Source organism: Haliotis cracherodii, unplaced genomic scaffold, assembly GCF_022045235.1.
Source record: "Haliotis cracherodii isolate W230 unplaced genomic scaffold, xgHalCrac1.p SCAF_3, whole genome shotgun sequence".
NCBI classification, from domain to species: Eukaryota; Metazoa; Mollusca; class Gastropoda; order Lepetellida; family Haliotidae; genus Haliotis; species Haliotis cracherodii.
In genome coordinates, this window is record NW_027266286.1 from 25,802,408 (window position 1) to 25,820,650 (window position 18,243).

The 18,243-nt window shown below is 39.6% G+C and overlaps 1 protein-coding gene across 1 annotated transcript in view; it reads left to right on the forward strand.

Annotated features, from left to right (window-relative positions):
• Nucleotides 1–18,243, forward strand: part of LOC139475325 (carbohydrate sulfotransferase 15-like) — a 34,063-nt gene that overhangs the window by 12,967 nt on the left and 2,853 nt on the right. The window contains exons 4-5 of the mRNA XM_071258550.1: nucleotides 16,215–16,340; nucleotides 16,615–16,771. Coding sequence (XP_071114651.1) covers nucleotides 16,215–16,340; nucleotides 16,615–16,771 — 283 coding nt within the window. The remainder of the gene's footprint in view (nucleotides 1–16,214; nucleotides 16,341–16,614; nucleotides 16,772–18,243) is intronic.

The following is an 18,243-nucleotide window of genomic DNA, read 5'->3' on the forward strand; positions in this document are numbered from 1 at the left end:
GGAAATATCTTTAGATATTCTATAAGATACCAAAATAGCGAAAGAATTAACGCTTTTGAATATATAACAACATTTACCTGACTCCAAAATGTAAACAAACACTGAAACTAGTGTGACACTGCCAGTCGGCCTAATGCCGAGATTTGGACTAATCTATTTTACTCGAGGGGAAATTGGTTGTGCGCTCAAGTAAATGTACTCAAAAAGGAAAGCCTAACAAACGCCTAAATAAAGCGAATACGCTAAACATTACAAATATTGGAAAGAAATTGAAAATAGAGTGACTTTGGCTCTAATAAATGTACATTTAAGAAAACATCCCTACGCTAGAATATAATGGACTGTTCCATGAGTCAACAGTTGTCAAAATCCTACACTTTTCCTTCAAATATGCATAAATATTAAATTACATGAAATAATACATGAAAAACTACTCTAAGCATTAATAAACAATATAAAGTACAATTAATTACCTGAAGAGTAAACCTCCCATATTTTTGACATTCTCTCTCGCTCGCTCGCTTGACTCTTTCTGTTGGAAAGCATGTGATCAAGTGCTCGTGCCGCACGGGCGGAAATACATTGAGTTAAAAAATACTATCTACCCGAAACAATCGTTATAGTTAGAATTTATTGATGATTCTCTGTCGACAAAAGAAATAATATGACTTTCGACCGAGAAGTACAAAAAGACAACTTAAGCTTTTAAAATAGAAAATGTATTACAAAATTATAAATTGAATCTTTTCTTAACAAAATTAATTCAATCCAGGGGCTGTGCCCTTTTTCCTGTTTTGGATTACGTAGAGGAGCTCCTCCATTGTGTAGAGTTGATTTATTTCTAGATTGTTATTGTTTGGTTCTTTTGTGGGTTTGTTTTCTGTTTTAAGTTTATCTTGGAATTTTTGGCTGAAGTTGCTATTACTGCTAACGGCCGAAAAGTGGTTGGCGAGATTATTTGCTTTTTGGGCGGGGTTGGTTGAGTTGTTAATGTTAGGGTTTTTTTTATGTCGTTTTAAGCCTCTAATGAGGTGGATTTTGCGCCAGACCATTCTGGCATCTGTACGGTTATTTATACCTTCGCAGAATTTTTTCCAGTCTCTACTTTTGGCTATTTGGACTAGTTTTTGAACCTGGTGGTTTAGTTCGTGGGCTATGTTTAAATATTTGTAGTCGCGTTTTGCTTTATTGAAGGCTGATTTACGTTTTCGTCTAGTCTGTTCTATTTCCTGATTCCACCATGGTACCCTCGGTTTGCCTGTCTTAGATGCTAAATGTCCCTGACCGTTTTCAGGACAGATTCACGTTCTCAGGAACTAAAAACAAAGACATTATCAATTATGGGCTCAAGGCATGCTTAAACGCAAACAGCCTCAATCTAGCCCACCTAAGGCTAAAATGGTACAGAAAAGACAAAAATGGTCTCATCAGAATCAAAGACACAACAAAATAGAAGACCACAAACCAAATGTGATAAAGTAGTCTTTAGCGCAGACTACTCCCAAGATCTTAATAAGATCCTAACAGCTCAAGATATTGCCAAAGAGCTGAAGCACAAAAATATTATTCGAATAAATAAGTGTGGAAGAGGGTGTGTTGTTGTCGGGGACAACCTCACAGAGTCAATTGATATGCCCAAAAGCATAAACGGGATCAAACTAAAATGGGATACCCCAAAGTGGCTTAGCAATGTCAATCAATCAATCTTTATTGTATGAAAGGCCATTGGCCCATATACACATACAGATAAACAATATTATTTACAGCTGTACAGCGCATTTTATAATTATTTGATAACTAATATGATGCTTGACATATAATAAAGGTATTGTAATAACATTGGTAATAACCACAGTGGCAGCAGTAGTAGTAAAAAATACAAGAGGAATACAAAAGGAATGGAATGGAAATATGAAGTTTTACGTCGCAAAGGCTTTCAGCCATAGCGCGACATTCAATACAAAAGGATCTATCAGAAATATACTCATCATGTCAGGACAATTTGACAATTTAAATGTATATGCATTTCTAGTAGAAACAAACAGACACAAATGAAAATGTAGATACTCCTGATCTAGAGGAAAAAGTGTCAAAACAACTTATTATTTCTGGACATATCGGATTTACTAAGTAGTTTACTACGCACTCGTAGACTTTGATAGATGTATTGTAATATCTTAGTTAATTTTTTACTAGAGATACCATTAAAAGATAATATTTTGTTCATGGAATAGTGGTTCTTAGTTATATCAGGCATATATTTCAATCTTAGGTTGTCGTAAATTGGACATATAAACAAAAAAGTGTAATTCGTTTTCAATATGGTTTTCGCAGAATGGACAAAACGCATATCCTTAGGAATAGAGGAGAAAGCGACCCCTAATGCACATCAAATCATGTAACCCTAGCCTAAGTTTAATAAATGTGTCTCTAATTTTTCTCTCTGTTATAGTATGCAGGTAAAACCTCTGGTGTTAGACAATATTTAAAGGTTTTATAAACGTCGTAGCGTGTACTGTTATCTAGTGACGACCTCCATTTTGAGTAAACATTATCAATTGCTACCTGCTTAAAAGAGCTAAGAAAATACATTTTGTCTCCAACGCTTTGATTAAGCCAAACATATCCTAAATCCGTGAGAGAAGAGTAAATGCTTAATGTTTGATGCCCAGGTTACGTAACCAACACTATCACGATAGACAAGCATTTCGTAGCATTTGGGGGGGGGGGGGGGGGGGGGGGGGGGGGGGTTCATTCCCGCGACATCTCTGTTATTTTGAGCCAGTATCTGGGTAAACGTAAATATGAACAAATATATAACGGGTATCTGCCACATTCGCCATAGACCATATGATTTGGAGCCGATTTAGAAACATTTAGAAATCTTTTACATGCAGTTAAGAGCACCTTTTCAATATTGTAATAGGTTTCAAAACCCCAGACCTCTGATCCATATAATAAGATTGGTTGAACTTGAGCATCAAACATTTTGAAGAAGATAGTAGGTGAGATAACACGCAATTTATCGTAGAACGACAAACAGATTTATTAGGGCCTTTTTTTGCTCGTAGGGCGAGATCGTTAACGAGATGTTTAAGATTAAGGTTAAACGGTAAAACAACACCGAGGTATTTATACATTATTTGTAACATTTATAGGTTGGTTATTAATGAACCATTTATCTCTCGATGCAAGAGGACCTCCCCTCCTAAATACGATAATATTAGTTTTTTTCCAAGTTAACAGATAGCTTCCATGTAACAGTGTAACTGTATAGTATATCAATTTTGTTTCTACAAAATCTACAAAGGCAATATAAAGTTTTCGTTTTCGGCATCCGAGATATCTCTGAACAATAGCATAAAGTGTGAAAAATATTATCAGCTGGTGAATATGATTTTCTAAAGCCAGCTTGAGTTGGTGGGATTTTGTCAAAAACATTAGCCCAGGTAGAAAGACGACTGTTTAGAATTTTAGCAAACAGTTTACCTAAGATGCTTGTTAGAGAAACTGCTCTATAGTTATCGGGGTTAGTCACGTCTCCCTTTTTGAATACAGGCACAATGACAGATCTAGACCATGCATTTGGGAATATACCCTTTCTGAATATTTCGTTAAAACATTTGTGCAAAAAGGGAGTAATGATATGTTTTGAACTTTTTAACATTTCAGCTAGGACATCATCGGGGCCTGGAGATTTACCTGTTTTAAGTGTATTTATGGCATCGTGTATTTCAGCGACTTCAATTTCCGATTCTAAAATATCTCGCTCAACATCAGATAAAATTTACATCATTAGCAACATCATGGATGTTATCGTCGAAAATATGGTTATTTCCAAAAAACCTGTTTGAAATGGAGAAGCCATTCAGGACCTGTAAAATTATTACGTGCAATGACTGGATTACGTAGAGATTTTATCTCTTTCCAAAAAAGCTTTGAGTTGTTTAATGAGTTGGTTAATTTATTCAATTTCAGATGTCTTAAAGAGTTAAGGTGTTGTCTGCATTCTGTTTTATATTTGTTTCTCAGTTTACAATAACTTCTTCTATTTAGTTCTGATCTATTTCGACGAAACTCGCGAAGTGCTCTTCTGGCTGATCTCTTGTGTTCTTTACATTTACCGTTTAAACTAAACAGCTTTATAGGAACTAAATTTGAACACGAGCCTCGTTTCATACAGATGTGCGGTACATCTAGACAAAAAAATTAATGACGACGAGCTTTATCAAATTGTCTGTCAAGCTTAAAAGAAAGTCACTCACCCTACAATATCCTGTCGGCATTCAGGATCAAATCAATGGGCACAAACAACACACGAGTAGTAATACTCACATTACTTGGACAGTCCCCGGCCACCTTAATCTAGGTGGTAAGGACATAGAAACCATGCCATACAGGAAAAGACCAACCCAATGCACAAACTGTATGCTCTATGGACATACGAAAACATCATGTAACCAGCCACCCAAGTGCAAAAACTGGTCCCGAGCTTCTTGCAAAGAAAACTGCAACACATGGTGTACAAACTGCAGGAAAGAGGGTCATTCATCCTTGGCGCCGAAATGTCCTAAACGCTTGCTCATCAGCAAACGTATAAATAAAATACCTACTCAGCAATCTGAATCCAAATCTATTCAACCCACTGAGGTCGAAAAAACCCAAGCGACTACTGATCACTCTACTGAGCAAACAATCGAATCTGTGAGCACTGAGCAAACAATCGAATCTGTGAGCACTGATCCGCCTGCTCACAGGCACAAAGCCACTGCAAAACGCAAGAGGAAAAAGACCCAAGCTCCCCAATCAAACCCCATGCCTTCTAATCCTCAAACTGAGGAACACAGCAAACGAATCAGTCAGGCAAAGAAAACACCAGCTCATGGTAAACAAAAGGCTCAGAACACAAACAAAGTTGTAGAGTTCATTGCCACGGCATTGATCCAAATTACAAGCAGAAAAACGAGTGTCAAAGCCACCTGCATCCTCAAACTGGCTTCCAAAATAATGAAATACAAAGGAACAAAGAAACAGTTCCTAAATAGGGTATGCCCTAAAACTCAATAAGCGCTCATCTATAAATTATCATGGACTTGCTTTTACTAAAATCTCTCCTTTATTAATCGCAGTCCAAGAAACTAAATTATCTCCCAAAAAGACCTTCAAAATCCCAGGCTATGTTTTCATTCAGAAAGATAGACCCCGACCCACTAACTGCCCCGGACCACCACACGGTGGCCTGGGCATCTTCATAAAAAAACCATCTTGATTATGACACAATAGATATTCCCACCCCAAATCTTGAATGCCTGGCCATCAAAACAACCATAAACCAAACTAAAATCAGTATAATTAATGTCTACCATAGTAAATCAAAACCCTTCACAGGTGAAGACCTTAATGTCTTAACCAAATTTATTGACCAAAACACCATCTTTCTAGGCGATTTCAATGCTCATCATCCACTGTGGGGCACAAAAAACTATACAGATAGATTTGGCAAACTAATCCAAGAATGGACAGAATCAAACAATCTTATTTGCTTAAACGATAACCAACCCACTAGGTACCCCACAAGCCATCTTCATTCCCCCACAGCAATCGACCTTACCTTCACCAACCCCCATCTCCACTCTAAACTCTGCTGGGAGGCCCACTCGGACACATGGGGCAGTGATCACACGCCCATCAAAATTTCTTTATCCCTACCCACCCAAATCCCACCCCTATCCCAAACCCAAACCCAATCCCAATCCGCCCCCCCCCCCCTCCAGACCACACCCCCCAACAATCCAAATTCAATCTTAAAAAGGCTGACTGGAAAACATTCCACACACTCTGCAATCAAATAAACACACACCATATACACAACATCGACAACGACATTTTCAACACAAACTTTACAAATACAATACATAATATAGCCCTTAAATGCATCCCAACAGTCAAAATCTCACCGCACCATATCACTGTCCCCTGATGGAGCTCAGAAATAGAAAACTCTAGAAAACTTACGAAAAAAGCACTAAATAAAGCCAAGCGGGACATAACCAAACTCCCCTTGGCAAAAAATCTCAGAAATTCAACTACACAACTTATAAGAGCAGCCAAAAGAAAACATTGGGAAACATTTACCAGCTCCTTGAAAATGGGGGGAAAAAAAATACCAAAATTCTATGGAAAAAACTTAAAGCCATAAAGGGCACTTCAAAAACCTTCTCAGACCCATCTTTTCCTAACCTAAATACCGACAAAGAAAAGGCTAATGCCATGGCTGCTCACTTCTCGGCCACTAGCAGCTCCGCCAACCACACTCCCATCATGCAAGACACTATTAAAAACCACCCCACCTACTCTCACAGACCACCCCTCACAGGCATGTCATACAATAAAATAATAAACATTTATGAACTACAAACAGTCATCAATAACAAAAATACAGCCCCAGCCACAGGCCCAGATAACATTAGCTACACTATCCTTAACCACCTTCCCCTTAAAATTCAAAAACTCCTTCTTCAATTATTTAACCAAATCTGGACTTCTGGCTCCCTCCCCCATTCTTGGAAAACAGCCCTAGTGGTACCGGTTCTTAAACCAGGCAAGCCCCCCAAAGAACCGGATTCCTATCGCCCCATCTCATTAACTTCCCATATTTGCAAAATAATGGAATCCGTCATAAATAACAGACTAAAATTCCAAATTTCATCCCAAAAATTACTCAATGAGGACCAGAGTGGTTTTATGTCTAATCGACAAACTTTAGACCACGTTTTACATTTAGAACATGACGTAAAAACAGCACTCTCCCAAAAACAATACACTGTGGCCATTTTCATCGACTTTAGTAAAGCATTTGACATGGTTTGGCATCATGGCCTAATCCAAAAACTTAAAGCAAAAACCATAGATGGTAGAATTTTAAATTTCATACACTCTTTCCTAACAGACAGAAATATTACAGTTAAAACCAAAAACACTCTATCTGACCCACATCCTTTAGACAACGGCACCCCACAGGGTAGTATAATCTCTCCAACACTCTTCAATTTTATGATTGACGACATTTTCCCATCTAAAACTAAAAATATAACCACTGCAAAATTCGCAGATGACATTTCTTTCTGGACGTCGTCAACATCTCTAAAACAGATTAAAAAAAAGAATTCAACCCCTCCTTAAACATATAGAACTGGGGCAACCCAGTGGGGATTCCAAATTAACACTAATAAAACCATCGGCTTACTCTTCAAAAACAGACATATGCCAATTTGTACACCCAAACTCACCCTTAATGATCAAACCATCTCATTTAAAAAGGAAGCTAAATTTCTGGGAATTACTTTTGACCAGCACCTAACATGGGCCCCCCATATTCATAATTTGGTCACATCTTGTCAAAAAGACCTAAATCTAATGAGAGCCATCAGCGGCACTGATTGGGGCGCTGACAAACAAACATTACTAAATATATACAAGTCATTAATTCAATCTAAGATTGACTATGCTGCTCCAGTCCTCAACTCCATATCAGAAACACTAAATAATAAACTAAACTCCATTCAATATAAAGCCCTTAAAACAGCCCTGGGCACTAGAACCGGTACAGCCCTAAACACTCTCCAGCTAATATCAGGAACCACTTCCATCCAACTCCGGCGCAACCAAACCATTCTCAACTACTGGGCTGGGGCCCAACAAAACCCTACCCTAAAACAAATCATCACTAAATACAACAATCTTAGACCTGCGACCCTAAAAAAATTCAAAAACAATCACACACTAGCCCCCTATCTCACACATCTCTACCAACTTATTAAAACCTATAAGCTAGAAAACATCAAACACCCCCCAAACATATTCATAAATGACAACCCCCCCCCCCCCCCCCCCCGAAACAGATCTCTCACTCCATAAAACATTCATTTCACACCCTGACCCCCAAAACCTAGACAAAAAAGTAATCTCAAATAACTACACCAAAACTGGCCCAACCATACCCATATCTACACCGATGCATCACAGACAAATAACGACATAACAGGACTAGGCATACAGATCACATAACCTACACCAATCAACACAAATTTCCATTATACCAACTACACACATATCATCACAGCGGAACTACTGGCTATACAATGTGCATATCACTACATTAAAATATCTACTGACTCAAACTTCCTTATAATTTCAGACTCATTAGGTGCATTAACTCAAATTCATAATAAAAAATCTAAATCAAGGCAAGACATAATAAACAATATCATAGACATTCACACAAAACTCACAGAATCCAACAAAACAATAACTCTCCTATGGGCACCTGCACACACTGGCATAACAGGCAACCAACTAGCAGACACAGCAGCAAAACTAGCCACCACCCAACCATCACCAAGTATTAACTTCACCACCAGAAAAGCCGAGATAAAATCACTAATCAAAAGAAATACATTATCTCAAAATTTCAAAACAAATATTCAAAACTGTAAGTCAATCCTGACAAAATCCCTTCTCAATAAGCCAGTCACAAAGTGTCGGAACTTCACAAAGTCTATTTTAGCAGATAAAATCATAAATAGAATGTTAAGCTGCCAAACTAATTTACACGAAACACTCCACAAACAAAACAGACACCCACATCCAAACTGCACACACTGCAACACACCTGAAACCCTAGACCATATATTCAACCACTGTTCACAATATAAACAACAACAAGCACAACTATACAACTCTCTTCCCCCACAGCTCAAAAACAACATCCAACTGCTCCTAGACCCTTTTAACCATACCGCTAAATTCTCCCATATAGCTACATTCCTTAAAACAACAAATCTAATAAGCAAACTTTAGAAAAATCCCAACAAATTACAGCTTAACTACTACATCTAAAATCCACACTTTTACAATTTAGGATCGGGATCCAAATTCTCAGCGCGGACCGACTTCTCCGACGTCCGCGCGATAAATTCGCCCATATCCATACTATAATAAACATGACCGTTCAACCAGCTACCAACCCAAGCCCAGCTTCCACGCTCACGGCCAATACTCACCCCACCCCCTCTCCTGACTCCCTACCCCAGCCAGTAAGCCCAAACTTTTTATAATAGGTTTCTCACCCTCCCCACCGTTATTTTTCATTTTATAGTACATATTATTACATAGCATATCAGCTTAACTGATTATATACTATTCTAAGTCTCTACATTAGTTACTTCCCTTAGACTAGGTTTCTTACAGCTCTACATCTCCACTGCTAAACCTCTCTCCCCTTCACACCCCTTTACTATATTTCTTTCTTCTTTAACCCCCCTAATTTACATTTTTTGGGGCCAGCCGATTACTTACGTATTTCCCACTATTGTTTATTACTGTTTAACCCGTCTGGCCCCGACTGCGAAATAGCCGACGGCTGAAGCGGTCGTAAAATCATCAATACTACTACTACTTTACTACAGTGGAACGCAAATGGCCTTAAGAGCCACGGCAATGAACTGACTGCAATCGTCAAAAAAAAGGTGATCAAGCCTCATGTCATTCTAATACAGGAGACTAAACTCAGTGAAAAAGCCAAATTCACACTACCTGGGTACACCCAATATAGAAAAGACAGGAAAAGACTTATGCCTGGCAATAAGGGAGGAGGACTAATCACCCTTGTCCACGACGGCTGTACCTCCAAAAATATTGAAGCAAACGTAGGAAACCTTGAAACCCAAGTAATCTCCCTAAAACTGGCAAATGGCAACGAATTACGCATAGCTAACATATATCACACGGTTACCCATGAAACGAACATGGAAGAGCTAACAAGACTAGCTGAAATAGTAGGCAAAAATGGGATAATCCTTGGTGACTTTAATACCCACAGCCCTCTATTGGAAGACAGGAATGATTCATGCAAATACGGCAAAATGGTAGAGAAATGGGTTGAGGACGACAATCTCATAACTCTGAACAACGGCAGTCACACACGTTATGACCAAGTTTTCTTTTGATCTTTTTTGCCAAAATCTCACCTCAGCAATTATTGCCGCAGCTGAAAAATCAATTAAAAAAAAGACCACAAAACTGGCAAAACGCCGGTACCATGGTGGAACAGGGAAATAGCAAAAGCTAGGAGAGTGAGAAAGAAAGCCCTAAATAGGTCAAAAAGGGATAAATCAGCCTTTGCCAAAGTCCGAGCAGCCAGGAAGAAAGTAAGACAACTCATAGACGATTCTAAAAAAGAGTCATGGCAGACCCTCTGCAAATCCCTTAATGAGAAAACAAATGCTAAAACAGTCTGGAGCAAAATACACGCAATCAGGGGTAAGCGGAAACCCACAAAAATTCCCAAGTTAGCCAACGCCCATACAGTCAAAGAAAAGGCCAACATTCTAGCTGGGAAAAATGTTTATGCCTAAGATCTCAAAACGGCCGCTAAGCAAGCATCTGGTATACAATATACCATTTACTGTGACAGAGTTTGATGATGCGATACAACATAGAAAAGGCACAGCACCTGGTCTTACCACAACCAGCTACGAGATATTGAAAAACCTACCTGATCAAACCAAAGGCTTACTCACTGAGTTGTATAACACGATATGGTCCAAAGGAGAAGTCCCAAAAGCATGGAAACATGCTGCGGTTATCCCGCTGCTAAAGCAAGGGAAAGAAGAAGCCCTACCAAACTCTTATCGACCGATCTCACTCACCTCAAACATGTGCAAAGCCATGGAAGCCATGGTTACACAAAGGCTCATGCATCATCTTGAAACTGGCAATCACATAAAACCTGACCAAAGTGGCTCCAGGAAGGGACACTCGTGTCTAGATCATATTCTAAGACCGGAAAATGAAATAAAAAAAGCCCAATTAAACAGACAATACCTAGCCGCAGTATTTCTGGACTTCAGCAAAGCCTTCGACATGGTATGGCATGACGGACTCCTCTCAAAACTAGCACAAAATGGAGTAGAAGGGAACATGGCAAACTTCATAGACAGCTTCCTGCAAGACAGGTCACTATCAGTTAAAATAGGGAACAATCGATCGGATCCTATGGCACTGGACAATGGCACGCCACAAGGCAGCATCATAAGCCCAACCCTGTTTAATATCATGATCAATGATCTTTTTGACCATGTCAACTCTCCTACCCAAACTTCTAAGTTCGCTGATGACGGAGCAATATGGGTAAAGCACAGAGATATCTCACAAATCAGAAAAAAACTCCAGTCAGCCCTGGACGGAGTAGATCAATGGTGCAATAAATGGGGATTCACCCTTTCAAGTGAAAAAACGGTTGGAGTTCTATTCAAACGCCGGGGGAAAGATGCTATGATACCCCGTGTCTCCATAAAAGGCAAACCTATCAAATTCCAAAAATCTGCAATATTTCTTGGAGTTATCCTTGATCAACACCTCACTTGGCGCAAGCATATAGAATATGTGGAAAACAGATGTCAAAAAGACCTGAACGTATTACGGGCAATTTCAGGCACATCTTGGGGCACATCGAGGGACACTCAGCTGGACCTCTACAAAGCTCTTATCAGATCAAAAAATGACTATGGTTGTGAGGCTTTTCACTCAGCATCAAATACTGTCTTGAGGCGCCTAGACAGAATACAATACAAAGCCCTAATGCTGGCCACAGGCGCAGCGACAGGCACCTCACTAGAAGCACTACAAGTAGAAACGGGAGAATTCCCATTGAAACTATGAAGAGAGCAGGCAATATTATCGTTCTGGGGACGAACATCAAACCCTTTGGTTAAAAAGATATGGCAAGACAAAAACACTCGAGATGAAGCCCTAGCTCGAAAAAATCCCTCACTAAAGCCATCTGGGATATTAGTACGTGAACTCATTCGAAGTCACAATTGTCATGACATTCAGCCTCCAGAAAGTCACTACAAAGGGTTACACCCTCCCTGGACTTTACAAACTCCCAAAGTTGACACTGCTTTAACATCAGAAGTCACTAAAAGAGAAAACCCAACCCTACTACGATCAGTAGCTATCACTAAAATTCAAACTACCTGGGACAGCTGGGCCCATATATACACTGATGGATCCAAGAATCCTATCAACAACAGTGCTGGTTACGGGATCCATATCCACAGCTCCAAACCCCAAGCACATTCAGTTCGCTTGCCTGATGGTCAGTCAGTATTCACGGCTGAATTGGAGGCAATTGATCATGTACTCAAACTCATACCGGAACTCCCGGAAGCAAAGGCAGTCGTCCTATCAGACTCGCTAAGTGCACTTCAGGCCATCAGTGGGAGAAACTCAAACTCCAGGCCAAACACAGTCAACAATATTCTATACGAATATACAAAACTATCGGACCAAGGGCAACAGGTGGAGCTGTGTTGGATCCCCTCTCACATAGATATTCATGGAAATGAAAAAGCAGACTCACTGGCGAAGCTAGCTCTCGACAAAGCGGATATACAGCCTATTCCCTTTAGTAAACTAGAGATAAAAAGCAAAATCAAAGCCTCCATAGCAAAAAGATGGCAAGCCCAATGGGACGCAAGTAAGATCGGCAGATGGCTTTACAAAATTCAACCCAAGGTCCAACAAAAGCCAAACTCATACTCAAATGGTCACAAAAAGCACTATGACAAGGTTTGTTCATCTTGCAATCAGGCTGAAACCATTGACCACCTGTTACTAGAATGTCAAGACCATGCCCCAGCCCGGGCTAGGTTAAAACAAGAATTGCAGTTAGATCCGCTATCTGTCATAGATCTCCTAAAGCCAAGATATGCCATAGCGAAGGCCAAACTAACTCTATTTCTGAGAGATGGACAGCTGCTCGAACGTATATAAACAGAGCAGCCAAGGATAAAAATGAAATGATATCAATATAAAAAATAGAAATCATATCAATGCAAAAACAGAAATTATGTGAACACCGAACTCACAATAGATATGTGAACCCTTCTCACACTCAGGACTCCCAAAGAGGGACAGGTCAGCCGAAATTGCCTAGGCAGAAGGCGACCTCTTAAACACCTAATGCAACAACAACAACAACCCTCACTCAGTCTTGCTTGACAACGGTATAAGGATCTATACCGAAACGTCGCCTTTTACAGTATTAAAGAAGTTGTTATCCATAAAAATTGTGTCTATCTTGCTCTTTTACATGTTACCTAGATCAGCGACGCTTACACACAGCTCCACTTTCTGGATTTCAAGCCATTTACTCCGAATACCTAATTATGTTTTACGTTTTTTGTTGGTGATTGTTCATTAATGTCTTGTGTGTATGTTGCATCAATAATATGTAGGTATGATCGCCGATAATGAAGTAATTAGCCAATAACACTTTGGCCCGTCTTGGCCCGGCCCGACTTTTAGGCAATGCCAACTTCCAGCCCCTTTTAAGCACTGGGGCACGGGTGGCCCAGTCGTCTAAGGCGCCGCGATTCGCTGTGCAGAGTTGCGTCAGAAACCTATGATTGTGGGTTCGAATCCCGGTTGGCCCCAATTATGTTTCTAGGTTTGTCAGCATCATACCCGTGCTCGTGGGTTTCACCGAAGTGGTAAAAGTCTGAGACATGCATCCCTTCGGGCTTTCCTCCCACATAAAGCTGACACGCTGTAATATAACTGGAATTCTGTTAAAAGCGGCGTTAAACCCAACTCACTCACTCACTCACTTTGCCCAGTGCTGAAGGGATTCTATCGGAAAACACCGATTTTTCTGCCTGCTTCCAACACTATTCCCGCAGCTCCTGTCTCATCCAGAACATTCAACTGTGACTTATGCGTGACTATTGTGTAATAGGCCCTAACATTGTATTGTCGAAATGATTGTAAGCCTTATCCTGTGTATTTCAAAATAATTTGTCGATTGTTTATTGATCTTGTGTGGTAATTTACTGGTTTGACAATTTAGTTCTAGATGTACCGATTTCGAGTTAAACCTTCGCGTTTCAGTTTCGGAAGCACCACCAACAGATGTCACCTAGATGCAAGAGGTAAACTGATTGCACTACAACCATATACTGGATATACATGATAGATCTCATGAATGCCTATAGGAGCGTGTCAGAAGACCCGGACTTTTATCAGTCGCTAGGACTAAAGGGGAAATTTAGTGATTGTGATACTCTACGTAAATGTTTGATACCTTTTGGTGCGGTTAAGATTCCGGAGATATTTCAACAATTAAAAGGTATGGTGTACCTTGATGACTTTCGAGTAATCGTAGAAACAACAGCAGACGAGTGTGAAATAGCTGTGGAAACTCTAGATTTCACAGTCAACTTTGCACCCCTTACGCAAAATTGTGTATTTCTTGAGATAGAGATTGATAGCGTTATGCAAAATCTAACCTTGCTCTAAGTTATGTGAATCAAAGACGGGCAAACTCAACTTGGTGACGTACGTTTCTGCTCTGCTCAATGCACCTCTGTAACAGTGTTCGATACAAATGTCATCATGTCAATACGGCAGCGAAGTCAGATATGCTTTAGTACTGTTGTGCGGCGTCAGGCAATAAACACTTACTGTTTTATGCAAAAATTATGTCTATTGTGTGACTATTATGTGAGTGCTTGTGCCACCGGTAGGACAGGATGTGCTTATCCTATTCGCGAACACCTGGGGTCATCACTGATTTTCAGTGTTCCAGTCATAGAATTTTCACAGCTATTTTGCCCATTACACCAAATGTGACTTGGGGTCACACATTGTCAGGTCGACATATCATAGCCTATATATACATATAATAGTGTTATATGTACAACACCAATAAGGGTTCATCACCCAACCCATATGCCGTTGACATACAGTAAACTACGGTTATAACGAACACGCTTATAACGAACTGACGGATATAACGAACTTATTTTTTGGTCCCAACTATTTGCTGTAGTTATGCTGTATATATGCTTATAACAAACTACGGTTATAACGAACTAAAATTAGTAGTCCCTTTGAGTTCGTTATAACCGTACTTTACTGTACTGTCATCTGGTTTGTTTGGAAAGTGAATATTGCATATTGAAAGATAACTGGCTCTGGAAAATAATATGGTAACTCGTGTATTATGTGACCACATGTCATTCGCTTCGTTAATCCAGCTGACACTGTGTAGACATATCTACCCGTCAGATGATGAAGTTGTCATGTACAAGAGATTAGCACATGCGAATAGAACCAAGCGGACAAACTCTTCCAGGATGACAACATTTTCAGATTCTGCCTATACTTTGGCTTTACACCTGTGCGGACAACAGTGTCGACAGTGCATCAATATTGTTGCTTGTGCTGCTAGATCATTGAACCTATGGCCATGGCAATGCATTGATCGAATGATCACTGGCTTGGTCAAGGCATCACAGGACGTAAAGAAAAAAACCTGTTCAAAAGCTGCCGATCGCACCAAACTCTGTTTAGAAATGAATTAAAAACTGGACTTTACTAATCCCCTTTACAGTTTTTGGTACACCTGTCCAGTTGCATTTAACTGCATTCTCCTACAACGAACCCTACTACCACCCAGACGTCATAACTCTATCTCAAATAAACAGATCTACATACAAGACCTGGAATAGCAAGATGGCAAGTGCGGTTGTGACTATTACACAATAAAACTATCAGTTTGGACAGCGTGTACTCTCCATTCCTCTCTCTGAGACACCGGGGTCGCCTAAGACACCTACAGCATGATCTACCTGTTAGTAACCACCTGATTGCCTGTGCTGACACCCAGCATCAGTGAACTTCTAACGAATGACATGTTTTGAAGGCCTTGAAAAGTGTGCTTCAAATATGTGGTTACTGTGCCACTGCACATATATTTATGTTGGAGGGACCTCAGCTCTTCTGTCCTTAGCTTGGGGGTTTACCCATTTATTATTGAATTGCAGGGCGACTGGAAATCTAGTGCTTTTGAGAGGTACATAACCATTAACATGTTGTGCACTATACAGGACTTCTCAGCGTTGGGGATTGTTGGAGGTTTCTGTTTAAAATTATGATGTATTTGCCTGTACTCCCAACACCTATCATGTTATCTTTGTTAATTTGATTTGCTATAATTCATTAGAAAAGGTACATACAGGAAAAGTGGGAACAGTACCGTCAATGTTATTGACCCAATATGGAAATGCGGTAGAACATGTTTGTTCATGATGAAAGATATCGTTGCAGCCAATGAACAGTAGAATATAAATCATCTGACATCTACACAGGTTATACACATGGCATGCGAGCACGGGCACCATGCAACTTCAGCTGCTTTCAACAAAAGTTCGATACTGCTGCGCTCCGGATAAAACACACAACTACAGAAACAGGCTACCACAACATGATTACAGGTAAACATACCTGATGAATATATTTAATGAATAATTTGAGTCGCTATATGGCTGAAATAATGCCGATGCGACACTCATGCATGAATATTTTGACAATTTAAAAATTCCCTGTTCACAGTACGATTATATTTCTAGGTTTGTCAGCATTATACCCATGGGTTTCAACAAACTGGTAAATGTCTAAGACTTGCATCACTTAAGCGTCAGGTTTCCTCCAACATGAAGCAAACACGCCGTGATATAACTCCCTCTAGCACTATGTCTATTCGTCTAGGTGAGGCAACTCCTGAAGATTTTTGTGATTTTCGAGGATGGCCAAAAATTCCACAAAATGCAGGTTTAGAGAAACCAGTGGTTCTGACTCCCCATCTCATGAGACACGTGTATACAGATCCGAAGTTCATTGTCCTCTTCAGAAATCCAACTGATAGGTAGGTACATGTTTTGTGTTTGCAGACACATGGTTATTTTTTTAACAGTCGCATAAATGAGTTAGAGTATGACGTTTAATGCTGAAGTCAGTAATATCTCTACTCTCTAAACACTGCCTCCTACCTGGAGTGAGTGAGTGAGTGAGTATGGTTTTACGCTGCTTTTAGCAATATTCCAGCAATATCACGGCGGATGACACCAGAAACGGGCTTGTCACACTGTAACCATGTGGGGAATCGAACCCGGGTCTTCGGCGTGACGAGCGAACGCTTTTAACCCCCTCCTAACTGTATATATATTTGTCAACCATACTCTGTACACCAGTTCCTTTATTACGGTGTTAGAACCTACATCGAAACGTCGCTCCTAACTGTAACAAAGACGTTGTTCATCCTTGTATCTTATCCTTACTAATACTCCAACTTCTAAATGCCTCTCAAAGAAGTAAGCCTCATGTAGGGACCAACTTATCCCCAGATTAAATATGCATTCCGTGACTTCAAAACAGCTTAGTTACAGGGACTGACCTACTGATCCCTGCAAGCAGACATTGTGTGTTTTAGGAAAAGGAATATTGAAATGTGACCATATGCATGTCTTTTTTTCTTGCTGTGTATACATTACGCTGCAGATATGTATGTTATTGGTCAAATAAAATGGATAATAATATTACATTTTTTTGGTTAGGGTTTGATAGCTATAATTGTTATCTCAATCTCCATTGTGTCGTTTTCACGTGTTTAGAAACTGTTCATAACAACTTTCTTTATGAAGACGTTAGATGTTAGCTTTTACAAGGCTTCAAGTAATATAACCATTATAGTTAAGCATCACAGCGTAAATTGATTGATCAAAGAACTTGGTATAAATGACATGTCAAAGACCAGTATGTTTACTGAGAAGGAAATCTGCAAAAACAACCCATCAGTACAATTAGTACTTTTGGTCCGATGCTGAATCCTAAAGAAAAGTCCATTAATATGTATTGATGGGTCCATCAACTGTACCACCTGTCTCGAAGATTAACCATATTCTTTAATACAATCTATGAGGGTTCTTCTGTATATTCACAGAATATATTTTAGACAATTCAATTTTGTCAAAATATTTGATATTCCAACTTTGTGCACACCACACGAGAAACTTAAGGACACGCATACTTTCTTGATCCATGAGGCACCAATACGTGGTGACCATAGATCTAGTGAAATCTCTATCTCCAAAGGTTCAGGACAAATTGTCAAAAATGAAAGTTTACTGAGAAAAAATATATGAAATGTTGAGACTTCCTCATTGATAAAATCTGGTAAAATTTGAGGGTTAGACATCTTGACCAGAAATAGGCACCAATTGTGCTCCCCTTCTTGCTGATCTGTTTTTTTATGCACATGAATCGGAATTTCAAAACAAGGTATTCTGGCCAAGACGTTTAACTTTTGTCAGGTATAGTGATGATCTGATATGCACGTCG